The sequence below is a fragment of the Schistocerca nitens genome, chromosome 1 (assembly GCF_023898315.1).
Source record: "Schistocerca nitens isolate TAMUIC-IGC-003100 chromosome 1, iqSchNite1.1, whole genome shotgun sequence".
NCBI classification, from domain to species: domain Eukaryota; kingdom Metazoa; phylum Arthropoda; class Insecta; order Orthoptera; family Acrididae; genus Schistocerca; species Schistocerca nitens.
Genome location: NC_064614.1, coordinates 858,276,686 through 858,290,269, shown reverse-complemented (window position 1 = coordinate 858,290,269; position 13,584 = coordinate 858,276,686). Strand labels below are relative to the sequence as shown.

Sequence of the window (13,584 nt, the reverse complement as noted above, 5' to 3'; positions counted from 1 at the left end):
AGTGTAAATTGATATTAAGTCATGGTAAAACATTAGTTTTTGCCTGAAAAATTATGTTTAATTGAGAAGTGTGTTTGGAGGTGTAAATCTACTCATGCAAATGAGAAACTATTTCTGCTGATAATGAGGTTAACAAATTAAGATGTCATATTTTGTCCTTACATGTGCTCAACACCACTGTTGTAACATTACAGGGCACTGAGTCTGTACAAACTTGGCAGATATGAATTTATTCATTTAATATTTATTCAGTTGGACATCTTTTCCAATGACACAATAGTATACGTTATAACACATACAGCACTCATTGACATAAAATGAATCAGAGTAATAAATCATGGACTTCAAAATTCCAAAACAAAAATAATATTGGTGCCAACAACAACAACAACAACAACAACAACAATAATAATAATAATAATAAATATACAATGTATGGATTTAGTTCATTTCCAGTGTTAATTATGGTTGAGGAAGGAGAACCTGTTAGCAGAGACAGCTGAAAATCAGAATGACTGACTTTGGTTAATGAGACTCCATCCTCTTTAAACAAACAGATTTTGTATTTCCTGTTGCACATTAGGGATTTACAATAGTAATAACACTCACGGAAATCTGCAGCACTTATAATAAATAGCATGAGCTATTATTCCCTGCTTCAACAAATTTCATCTGCCATAGCAAATTTAAATGAACCTATGATATTCCTACAGGAAAAGGAGGTAGAAACATGAAAGCATGTGGTATTAATTATGTGCTTCTGTATATACAGCCGATTCTTTTGTTTCCATATTATGCACAATATTTCGATGACTGACACAGACCCTGCAAGTTTTTCTGCTATGCGTACCTGCTGCCTGGAGTCCAACTAGACTGTGACTTATTGTTGATCCTGTGGTGCTACTTGTAGCTATGTTTAACTCCCGACACACATTACATCATTTGATGTTATTTTGTTTTTCTGAGCCCTAACTAATATTTTCTGAAACACACATTCTCCTAAAGTTTCACAGCACTGGTGGGTGTGAGGGGAGTTGAGTTTTTAACAAGTAGAGTTATGGAACTGAAGCCTTGTTTAAATTGAAAGCTCTTTCACTGTTTATTAGATTTTCCAACATTTTTATTTCAATAGACTCCTTAATTACAATGTCCCAGATAATTGACATGCCAATGGCCTTGCCGCAGTGGTAACGCCGGTTCCTGTCAGATCGCTGAAGTTAAGCACTGTCGGGCTGGGCTAGCACTTCGATGGGAGACCATCTGGCCTTCATTGAGAAATAGCGGCTCCAGTCTCATAAACTGACACATGGCCAGGAGAATGGTGTGCTGACCACATGCCCCTCCATATCTGCATCCAGTGACGCCTGTGGGCTGAGGATGACACGGCGGCCGGTCAGTATCATTTGGCCTTGATACTGGTCTCCTCACATTTCAAGTCATGGTTATATTTGAAGAAGTGCCTGGCAATAGCTGATTTGCGTGGTTGTTTCATTCAGGTGTGTCATTGATGTTCCTTGCATCTCTCCTCTAATAGTCAGCTCACCATAGGACATGCCACATTTGCATGGAATGTGGTACTCACTCAGTTTTTGGAGACCTATATCATCTTTAACATTACAGACAGGTACAAAGATGTCAGTCCTATGAATGAAACTATGGTATGACTGATAGAACACAGAATCAGTTAATGGATCACGTTTATTACTCACACCACACTAATACAAGTCCAGTTCAGAAGCCAAAGTCCATTCCAACAACAGTAGCCAGACAGTCTGGTCATAACTCTCAATTGTTGGTGCTGGTAGTAGCATAGCACAGCAAAGCAAAATGAACTGGCTGTAGTGGCCTGCTACTCATTTAAATAAGGCCACTTGTAGATTTGTGCCTTTATGAGCATAATGGTGGCTGAAGGTGAGACTTACTTTCAGATCGTGATGGTTTGCCCTGTATTGGCCACATCAAAGTCAGTCTGTAGGCCAGCTGGTGAGTCTTCCCGCCATGTTGTGGCTAGTGTTGTTGTTGTTGTTGTTAAACTCATTGGTGGATTGGCTGAGGTAGCTGTAGCTAAACATAGTGCTGTCACTACTCAGTCTGCTTTGGTTCTCATATCCAACTGTGACGTGAAGTGGCAGTCACTGCAAATTGAGAGGAAAGTGATGACTCTTCTCACTGAGTCAGGCTTGCCATGTAAGTCTTTAATGGTCTTAGAACATGTGCAGCTGTGCCACCTGGACTATATGGTTTTCCTAAGGTTCTGTAGCAGGTGGCAGGATGACTTGCATGTTAATGACATTGTTTTAGATTGTGATGTTTGGTGGGGAATCAGGTACAAAGAGCCAGGTGTATGGCTGTTGTAAAGTCATAGAAACAATGAGAAGACAATAGTTCATTTATTCATTGCTTACTGTATAGTAGCTGAAACGTCGTCTTGCTGTGGTCAGTGCCCAGGGACACAGTCTAGCCCTGGACAATGATGGGCACTTATCTCAGCACACAGCCTTGTGACACTGCCAGTGCCCGTAGTCGCCATGCCAGCAGGTGGCGGTGATGATGATTTTATGTTATCAACACCTTGGCAAATGTAGTGTCCCATGAAGCCCAGGCAGGAAGCCAACACACAGCAACAGGGAGCTCCCTAGGAAGTCAGATGTTTTGTGTGGCGCAGACATGTGATTCAGGGCAGAAAGCATGTAAATGTGGAGACAAACCAAAGACCCCCCTCCCCTCAAATGCAAGCCTGCAGTAGGAGCGTGCACACAAGCAGGGCAGGCAGTGACTCAGCAACAAGTCAGACCCAGGCGCAAGCTATGAACACCCAGATAGGCACCCTGAAGTCAGTAGAAATCAGCTATCCAAAGGACCACAGCTGGAAGGCACCAATTCAGCCACTGGCACCATCAGGACTAAATGCAGCCTGTAGTTCCACAGTTAGCAGGGACAGCATCCAGTAGCAGTGTGTGGGGTGTCCCTCACTAGGTTGATGACTGTCGGGAAGTACTTCTCAGAGCCAACTGCAGGCAATGACAGACACTATACAAGTGGAAGGGTGGTAGTGTGGCTGCTTGTCCCATGCCTGTTATGACAGGACATCATTCTTCCTCGCATAAGCCGAATATTTGGCGCACTGCCAGGTTCAGATGTGTGGTAATCGAGGTCGCCTTTGCAACGGTCTGGCCCCAGTACTTTGCTGTGTTGACAATTTTCCAGTCCTGGCAGTAGCATCAATGCTGGACATGTGGTTACTACCCCTGTCCAATAGTCTGATCCATGAATGATGGCGGTTCTTGCATGTCGAGGCACAAATGGGGACTGCACAGTTGACAATTCCAAGTGTCAGTTGCAGTACATGCATGCGCGTTTTTTCCGCTTGAAGAAAGAGTATATTCTGCAAATTATGTCTCTCACTTACTTATGCAGAATTTATCACTTACCACCACGAATCAGCAATGACAACTTGCAACAAATGGAATTGAAATTCACAAAACAACTCACTATGATCACATTTAATACTTGCATTAGCTACGGCATTCACAGCAGGGTGCTCAGAACATACTAAATGCTCATTGGCTGTCAGAACATGAGTGATGTAGGTGCACAGAACAAGCCTAAACTTGACCGCCATCGTTCGTGACTGCAACTATTGTGCTACGGCTGAGTCTTTGGTAACATCAGCTCAGTCTCTGAATAGATGCTGCACGAGACTGCGGTGACAGCTTTCCATTTGCTTGGCCACAGGCTTGATTCCAAGTTAAAATGCAGTGGTACAAAAGTATACAAGGAAGATATTCCTCTAAGACATAGTTAATATTGGTGCATCTATGTACTAAATGGAAAAATACTTGAAACACATTTTCAACACATATTTAGAAAAGTGCGGACACCACATTTGAAACTTGGCTCACTTTGTACACCATCTCAGTCAGCTGTGACTCCAGGGTATTGATATTATGGTCAGTTTCAGTGTAGCCTTACTCTTTATGAGATTTTCACTTCATTAATCCTTGTAATAATCACAGAAAGATTTGATGATAGCATGACAATGTGTACTCTGTAGTCTGTTATTGCTTGTCATGGCAAATATATACATAGAACACTTCGAAACAAAGGTACGATAATCCACCTTTTCATACCAATGTTTTTTCTATAGATTTGTGAACAATACATTTGTGGTGTGGTCATATTGAACAGAGAAGCTTGAAGAGTTCTTAGAACATTTAATTCCATCCATCACAATATAAAATTCATGATGGATGTGACCTGTATCTTCAAACATTGGGATATCATTATCTGTCATAAGGAAGTTTGATGATAAAGACTCTGGTACATAGAGCTTGAACACTTTCATCAGACAAGGAGAGTCTTACCAAAGAATTACGTCTATAAATTGTGTTATGAAGGAATGATACTCAGATCATTAAACTGAGCAGGAGTTAACAGACAATATCAAGAACAGCTGGGAAAGAATTTGAAACTGGGACAGAAAGAGAAGCCAAGAAGCGGCTATCTACTTTATGCTGGCACAGTATGCAGAAAGATTGGCAAGCTTCTACAGAAACTGGGTTTCAGTTTATTTTTCCGCCGTTAAAAAACATAAAAAATATTCTTCGTAACGTTAAAGACAATCTAGGCCTTCGAAGCTGGGTGTATTAGGCATTCCATGCAAAAGTGTCATGTTTTTCATGGGGCAACCATTAGAACAGTCGAGGAGAGATCCAAGGAACATCAGCGACACACCTGACTGAAACAACCAAGCTACTCTGCTGTTGCTGAGCACTACCATGAATATGATGAAACATGAGGAGGCCAGTATGGTGATGTAAACACCAAGTTTCTGGGACAGCTTAATTAAAGAACCTGCTGAAATAAAATTTTTGGAAATTCTAATAAACAGAGAATGAGCTATCAATTTAAATAAGGCTGGGGGTCTCAGTCGCAATTTAATCAGTCATGCCAATAAAGTCTGAGAGATTACAGCATTTGGCGTGTTACTAAGACCCTAGAATTCTTGTAGAAAACAGTTGAAGATGTATTTCTCAAAGAGCCGCATAGCTTTCTTTCTTTTTTTTTTCCAGTGGTTAAAGAGGTGCTTGATATATAAATATTGATTGTCTGCTTTGTATTCACTGAATGCCTGCTGCAGTTTCTTTTAATCAGACACACATTGTCATCACAAGCAAGGAGATGTATTGGTCATTTTAAAAATCTCCAGATACTTATATAGAAACCTATGTGAACTTCATGAATTAATATCGTGTGGTTCAGATGCCATGTTCTTGGGCTAAAAATATTCACCATACCTAAGAGAGTTGTAACTAAATTTAATTCCAGGTGACCTTAAGAGATAAAACTTGATAAGTAAGCAAGTTTCAGTGTGTCACTGATACTAACAATGGACAATATTCTACAAATAGTAGTGGCAGAGCTGCATTCAGCGTATGAGTAACATCTTGAATATGTGCCTTCCACGGGAATTTACCCTCAGTCCCAGAAATCAAATGTCTTCTGGCTTCACTAACTGTACAAAGATTGTAAGAATGTCAGTGCAGATAGAATTGTTCATAAGGAACTGGATAGACTCTGTTTTATTGGGAAGTAGAGCCAGTCTCTTACCTGTGAAATGTGAGCTGGTCGTCTGATGTTTAGATCATCATCTCAGTTTTATTATTCATTGTCAGTCTGTGTGCCTAGTGAAACCATATCTTGTATTAAAAGAACTGCGATTTTCAAATAATGGCAACCTTATGCAATTTTATGCCTACATTTGGTTTTCAGCATCAGTTAGTTAGAGTTTGATATGTTAGTTTTAATTGGTAAACTTATTGATAGTATTCCAGGCATTAATGTACTCTGTTTTGTATTTTTTAGAAAGTTTGCCAGCAAATAAACCTCCCAAGTGAATATGTCTACTACTTCTCATTGTTTCTCATCAAACGTGAAGATGATGGAGATGTCACAGGTAAGTCAGTCTCTCTTGTATATATCACTTTGAACACTCAAAGTAAAATTTCCACTAGACTTAAATATTGCAGGTACCATAAAAAGTAAATAAAAAGGCTTATTGTACATTATTTTGATTCCAGTATTGCGGAAACTTCAGGATTTTGAGTCACCATACATATCACAGAAATCCATCCAGGGTGTTCATCGTCTTGTTCTCAGAAAAAGGTAATGCAATATTTGGTTTACTGATATCTATTACAGAAAGGAGATGAATATTAGTATGTAACATATGCTCCCCCCGCCCCCCAAACACACACACACACGCACACACACATATGAACTGTATTTATTATTTGTGTACATTGTAACGGAAGTTAACATATCCTCTGAACTTGGATTCTAAATGTTTTATCTTTTTTTGTATTGAATGTTGTCTTTTAATTTCAGCTTTATCTGTCTGTTAAAAGAGTCTGAGTAAAGTATTGTTCTACAGTCTGTTGTTCATCTTATTTTTTGAAATGTTGTGGGTGCACTTTCTAAGAGTCCTTTGCAAGTGGAGTGACAAAATAAATAATTTTGATGTTGGTGATGTGGCTGAATGATAAAATGGTTTAATTAGGTAGTTGAATGCTGAAGAATATGAAAATGGAATTTTGGCAGATTATTTTTCAGGAATGTTTCTTTCATTATATGCTTAAATGATGACAAAACACAAGTACCAGTGTTATAAGTATGGCAATGGAAAGTTCTGATATAATGTAAATAATGTTTATTCAGCCAGCACATTGTAGACATACTGTGTGTGTGTGTGTGTGTGTGTGTGTGTGTGTGTGTGAGAGAGAGAGAGAGAGAGAGAGAGAGAGAGAGAGATACATCTGTGTTAAATGCACATCTATGTTAAACTGTCACACACTAATTATCCTATTATTCTGTGACTTATTTGTAATTTATGGCTCTCTGTCTCTTCCAGTTACTGGGATCCTAGTTATGACATTGAGCTTATGTCGGACAAGGTGGCTCTGAATCTTTTGTACGTACAGACAGTAGCAGATGTCGAAAAGGGATGGATTTTGAGTTCAAAGGAGACACAAAAGCATTTGGCATCATTGCAGGCCAGAGGAGCCAAGAAAGAGGTACTTCATTACCAGATGCATTTTACTTTGTCATGCTTCAGAAACATGTTTTAAATGCTATGTTAGTTACAAGTTGCATATCAACATGAGCTCTGCTAGCAAAGACCTTGTGAAACTCATCTTGACCTGTTTATCCACATAGGCTTCAAAGGACAAAGATGGCAGCTGTGTTCCTTGACTTTGGAAGGCATTCTGTACAGTTCCACACATTCGTTTAGTGAACAAAATACAAGCTTACTGAATATAAAACCAGACTTGTGATTGGATTCCGAACTTTCTTGCTGATAGAACTGCACATGTCATTCTTATCACCAGTCGAGTAACTTAACAGTTAGTAGCAGAAAACTTAGACTCCACAAATATTGAAAATTCTCACGCGAATGTCTAGTAGCACACCGTGGGCTTGATTTTATCACTGCATTTGCTTGCCTGCGCAGCACACTTGGCTGAGAGCCTGGTGGCAGCTGCGCGGACGGGCGCGAGGGCTGTTTACTGTTCCGTGCAGCGCGCCTGGCGGGCCGGTTAATGTGACACACGGCTGGTGAAGTTTCAAATGATTCCTGAGCAAAGTCAAGTGTGTCCTGCCGATCCAATATGTCCATCACTTGTTGAAGGGAGGGATTGACTAGTTTCAAAATCTGTTCCCTTATACGAACATCAGAAACGTTCTGTGCAATTGCATCACGTACCATAGTATCTGAATAAGGGAGTCCACATTGACACTCAAACGCACAATCCCTAGTAAGGCCTTGCAACCCACTCCCGATTAGTCTGACCTGCCGTACGTTTTGTACGAAAGAAGGTATACCTTTTCGCAACTACATTGACTGATCCTTTGAAATATGAATCTAATGCAGACAAAATTTCATCGTAGGACAGAGTTGCTACGTCGCGTCGGGGAAATAATTTGACTATCACACGGTACATTTGGACGCTGACCGAAGATAACAAAAAAGGCTGCCGCTCGTTACCTTGAATTCTGTAGGCGGCGAGATAGCATCCAAATTGGCGTGACCACTCCATCCAGCTTTCCAGTGCAGCATCAAAAGGTCGAAAAGTTGGTGCAACAGCGTGTTGTGGCTGCGTTAGCGGTGGAGCGGCGGCTGCCGCATCGTTTTGCATTGCCCGTTGACCCTGGACGAGCTGTCCAAGGGCATCCAGTAAGGCCTGCGTCTGCTGATTCTGTAAGCGATAAAATTCGGACAGTACATCTGGAGATTGTGGCAAAGCCATTACACAAGTAAATCAGGGCAATATCGATAAGAACGCGGTTGTGCCTCGTCGCCAGTGTTTTGGTTGGCAGGAGAGCCAACACCGTGTTACTAGAAGGAGGCCGAAAGGCACGCGTTTTAGCTCACGCAGGTTGGCGTGAGGTCTGGAACAGGACAAGGAAATTAGAATTTAGAAAAACGGACGTAGCTGGTGGAATACTTAACTTTAATCCATTAATGGTGAACGTCGGTCTTGACGGTTCATGATTCAATATCAATAGTAACTGATAATGGCGCCTTGCTAGGTCGTAGCAAGTGACGTAGCTGAAGGCTATGCTAAACTATCGTCTCGGCAAATGAGAGCATATTTTGTCAGTGAACCATCGCTAGCAAAGTTGGTTGTACAACTGGTCGAGTGCTAGGAAGTCTCTCTAGACCTGCCGTGTGGTGGTGCTCGGTCTGCAGTCACTGATAGTGGCGACACGCGGGTCCGACGTATACTAACGGACCGCGGCCGATTTAAATGCTACCACCTAGCAAGTGTGGTGTCTGGCGGTGACACCACAGATGGAATGTACGACTGTGTTGACATCTTTCGTCCCTTTTTTGGCAAGAGATTGATCAGACACAGTTTCTAAATTAAGCTTGCTCTTATTCGTATTGTACACATCCTGTCTACCAACCATTTCTATAATGACACTGGTGTCAGCGACAAGCTCTTCACATGCAGTAAATATGGCTGTCTTGTTACCTAGCTTTTTAGTTGTAATAACATGGATTATTATTCAAAACAAAATACTATGTTTTTTCTTGCCTTTAAAATGTTTTAGTGCTACCTCCACTGCAGCTTGACACTGTACATTGATGTTATAGATTGTCATCGTTCCTTTGTGTCCATTATAAAATTTGTAGGTAAAACTCATTGCACTCTCTCAACTGCATAGAAAGACAGTCATAACTGCAATAACTATTTATTTCTCCCCAAATTTCAGTTCAACAGTTTGACAAGCGACTCAATAACAGAGAACTCTCAAAACTAAAACTAAAACTACCAAAGAATTCTAAAAATGGCTTTCTAGTCATTTTCTGTAGCAGGCGCTTCCCATACAGCCCCCCTCCCCTCCCCTCCTTCCCCTCCATTATAGTGGAGCTCCTGATAAGCTTTAGTACTTGTGATGAACCTGCTGACCTGCCCTTGTGAAAGTCACTGGTGTTCATTGCTCTTCTTCTGGGTTCGCTAGTTGTGCCAACGGTGTCACTGCTTGCTGTAAGTTGCCCTGTACCCATTTCAGATTGAGCTACTGTATTTGGTGTAGCCATCCCCTCGCCCTGTCATTGTACAGGTGCTTGTGAATTGAGCACATAAGCTTCCTCCACTCACTCCTAAGGCATTGTCAGTGGCATATCACTGTATGATATTGTACTTTATGTTTGTTGCACTTTGGTATCCAGAAAGGTCCCAAATAAGGTGACTGTAATGGTGTGCATACCATATCCATTCATAACATAACATGTAAGCACACTGAATGTCCTTGTATACGAACACTTTTCTTTCACTGTGTCATGAGGCTGTGGGAGCACTCAGTGTAACTATGTGCCTTCTAATCTACTGCAGTATATACAGTGGCTCTCATGTGGTCTGAGGTGCCTTGCCATGGTTTGTGTGGCTCCTTCCGTCAGAGGTTCGAATCCTTCCTCGGGCATGGATGTGTGTTTTTTCCTTAGCGTAAGTTAGTTTAAGTTAGATTAAGTGGTGTGTAAGCTTAGGAACCGATGACCTCAGCAGTTTGGTCCCAAAGGACCTTATCACAAATTAATTTAATTACAGTGGCTCTGGTGACTTATTGATCTGTTGTGCTATGAAAAATTCCGTGGGTAGGTCCAACATTTCCTTGTAAATCATTTCAGCGGTTGAGATCCCTATGTTGAGGCTGTCCACAGCACTTAGTAGCTGATCATGTGGTGTTGTTGGAGTTCAGATAATTTAGATAGCTCTAGGAATAGCACAATTCTGACTGTCGCTCTTGGTCAGTGGTGACATGAGCTTGACATCCAAATCGTGACACCGATTGTTTAAGAGGTCCATTGCTGTAGTTTCTGCTGATGTGTCTTAAATAGGCACTGCCTCTGACCAGCGTGCATATTCTGTCAATTGCTGCAAACAAATAATGATGTCCCTCAGATGGCAGCAGTGAACCTATAAGGTTGATGTGCACATGGAAGAATTGATTTGTCATTTTCGGGAAGTATCCTATGGTCTTGGGCAGTTGTCTACCTACTTTACACCTTTGACAGCCTGGGCATGTCCTCACCAGCATGTGACAGTCTTTTTTTATACCAGGCCACACTAATTTCTCCCATCAGCAATTTGGTTGATGTGTTAGCGCTGGAATGTGTGAGGTTGTGAATACTGTCAAACACCAAGCATTGCATCCTTGTAGTCACAAACAGTCTTGGGTGGTTTTTGGACATATCAACCCAAATAAGTCCCTTATTGCCTAGCATTCACACTTGATTGCATTTAAGGGGCATCATTCTGTCCTGCAGTAACTTCTGTAGCTGTTCGTCCATGGCTCACTCTGTTTGTAGCTGATTGTTATCTACTGATGTATAAATATTGCCAATCCATGAGAAAAAAAAATCTGCTGCTATATTATCTGGCCATTTTATGTGCTTAATATCAGTGATAAGCTGCTCAATGAACTTCAGCTGGCGGAATTTCCATGGAGAAAAACCTTATTTCCTTCCCTGATAGGTAAAGTTAATGGGCTTATGATTGGTATAAACAGTATATGGCCGAGCTTTGACTTAGTGCAGAAGCATCGGTTAGCCTCATAAATGGCCAGCAGATCCATCTGATATGCATTCCACTTAGCTTGTGCTTTTGAAAGCTTTACTGAGAAAAACCCTTAAGGTTTCCAAATGCTCTCAACCTTTTGATGCAGGTCTACCACAATGTCAGACTGCCTAGTGTCCACTACAGTTGCCAACGGCACGTTATGAACAGGGTGTGCCAAAAGGATTGCTCTGTGTAAGCTGGTTCTTACCTGCTGAAAGGCCTGTTGAATGGCAGGCATCGAAGGCAGGGTGTACGAGGTATGATTGGAAAGTTTTAAGAATGGGCTTGTAATTGTACAATGGTGGTACTTACAAGCTATTGTGATGCATTTCCTTCAAAATAGCCCCCTTTTGACTGAACACACCGACTCCTATGGTGTTTCCACTTTTGGAAACATTCCTGGAAATTGTTTTCTTGATGTGTGTTACGGACGCTCTCTGTATTTGCCTGGATGTCTTCAATCGAGTCAAATTGCTTCTCTTTCAGTGAAAATTTAAGTTTAGGAAACAGCTAGAAGTCTGCAGGGGCCAAATCAGGGGAATATGGCAGTTGTGGAAGCACAGGAATTTTGAATTTGCTCAAAAATTCAATGATGGAGAAGGCACGATGAGCCAGAGCATTGTCATGGTGTAGCACCCAACTCCTGTCTTTCCACAATGCAGGCCTTTACTTCCGCACCTTTCCGCACAAACGCTCAGGGACATATTTGTAGTATTCCTGGTTAATTGTCTATCCTCCATGTCCTTCATGATGCACATTACCGGTAGAATCGAAAAAAAAAAAAAAAAAATCACCAACATTGTCTTCACCTTCGACCGACTTGTCGTGCTTTTTTCGGTCGTGGTGAACCTGGAGTCTTCCACTGCGAAGACTGCACTTTGGTTTCAGGATCTTATCCATATACCCATGATTAGTCATCTGTAATTACCCAATTTAACAAATCTGGGTCATTTTTAGTCTGATTAATCAGTTCTTGGCACACTTCAAGTCGGTATTGTCTCTGGTCACTTGACAACATTTTTGGAATAAATTTTGCGGACACTCGGCACATGTTCAGATCTTCAGCTAAAATTGACTGAACTGCATAAAAACTTAAATTAAGTTCATGAAGAATCTCCCTAATTGAAAGTCTATGGTCAGAGTGCACTAAGTTGTGAACTTTCACAACATTTTGATTTGTTTTTGGGGTGGAAGGACAGCCAGACCGTGGTTCATCTTCAGATGATTCGCGGCCACTTTTGTATCTGTTGAACCATACAAAAACATTTTACTGGCTCATACAATTATCTCCAAAAGCTGTTTTTAATAGTTCATAAGTCTTAGGAACTAATTTACTGGTTTTAAAACAAAATTTCACACAAACTCGTTGCTCCGTTTTTACATCCATTTTCACACAGACAGAATCTGGCAACAAGCCCAAACAGCAGACACATACTCAAGCAGCTGCCACAAAAAAATGAATAAAGGAAACACAGTTTACTGTCAGAGGGCATTCAAGGACAAGGCAATGACTCACTCCCCACCCTCCGTGTACCTGCCCGCCAAACCAGTACGCAGTAGCGGATGATTCTTAAAACTTTCCAATCACACCTCGTATTTGTCAGTAGAGGTGCAGCAGCGAGTGGTGCCTGCATCTCTGCTGCCCCAGTTAGATGGTGCCTGTAGAAGTTGATGATCCCCAGGAATGTCCTTAACTGATGATAAGTTGTTGGCCTTGGGATGTTTTTAATGGTCTTCACTTTTTCTTCGAGAGGATAGATACCCGAAGCTGATACTTCATGCCCTAAGAATGTTGCTTGCTTCTGCTGGAGGACACACTTTGCTTTATTTGTTACTAGCTCATGCTAAAGGATTCTCTCAGACACTGTCTTGAGGTAGTCTTTGTGTAATTCGGCTGTCTGTGAAAATATCAACATATTGCCAGGTACGCGAAACGAAAGTCTATTCCAATCAATACTTCATCAGTAAATCTTTGCCAAGGCTGGGCTACATTTTTAGACTGAACAGTATGCTGGGAAACTCAAAGACGCTGAAAGGGTTTACGACAATGGTCTTGGGAATGACTGCTCCAGCCACTGGCATCTGGTTGTATGCCTTTTTGCAGTCTACCACGCTGAAAACTGAGGCTCTGGCTAAACATATGTAAAATCCTGTAGATTGGCAACAGAGTAGTGGTCAGGCATTGTACTTTCATTTAGCACACAGTAATCTCTGCGAGGTCTCCAAGTCCATCCTTCTTGACCAAGTGCAAGATGATGCTATGAAACCTTGCCTTCGCCTCTGCAAACCATTCGGGCGCCATTCATCTCGGCTTTTGAAAAACTGGTTGTCCTCCAGTAGCTGTAATGTAATGTACTTTGTTATGAAGTACCTTATGACCTAGCTGCAGTGAAACTGGCTTTATTGCCTAAATTGACAGCATTGCTTGCAACTCTGCCCATTGTTACCTCAGTGTTCCATT

General features: G+C 41.4%; 1 protein-coding gene across 1 annotated transcript in view; it reads left to right on the top strand.

Moving 5' to 3' along the window:
• Window positions 1-13,584, top strand: part of LOC126263503 (sorting nexin-17) — a 92,232-nt gene that overhangs the window by 52,721 nt on the left and 25,927 nt on the right. Inside the window, exons 4-6 of the mRNA XM_049960599.1 lie at window positions 5,866-5,956; window positions 6,081-6,165; window positions 6,911-7,073. Of these exons, the coding sequence (XP_049816556.1) occupies window positions 5,866-5,956; window positions 6,081-6,165; window positions 6,911-7,073 (339 nt within the window). The remainder of the gene's footprint in view (window positions 1-5,865; window positions 5,957-6,080; window positions 6,166-6,910; window positions 7,074-13,584) is intronic.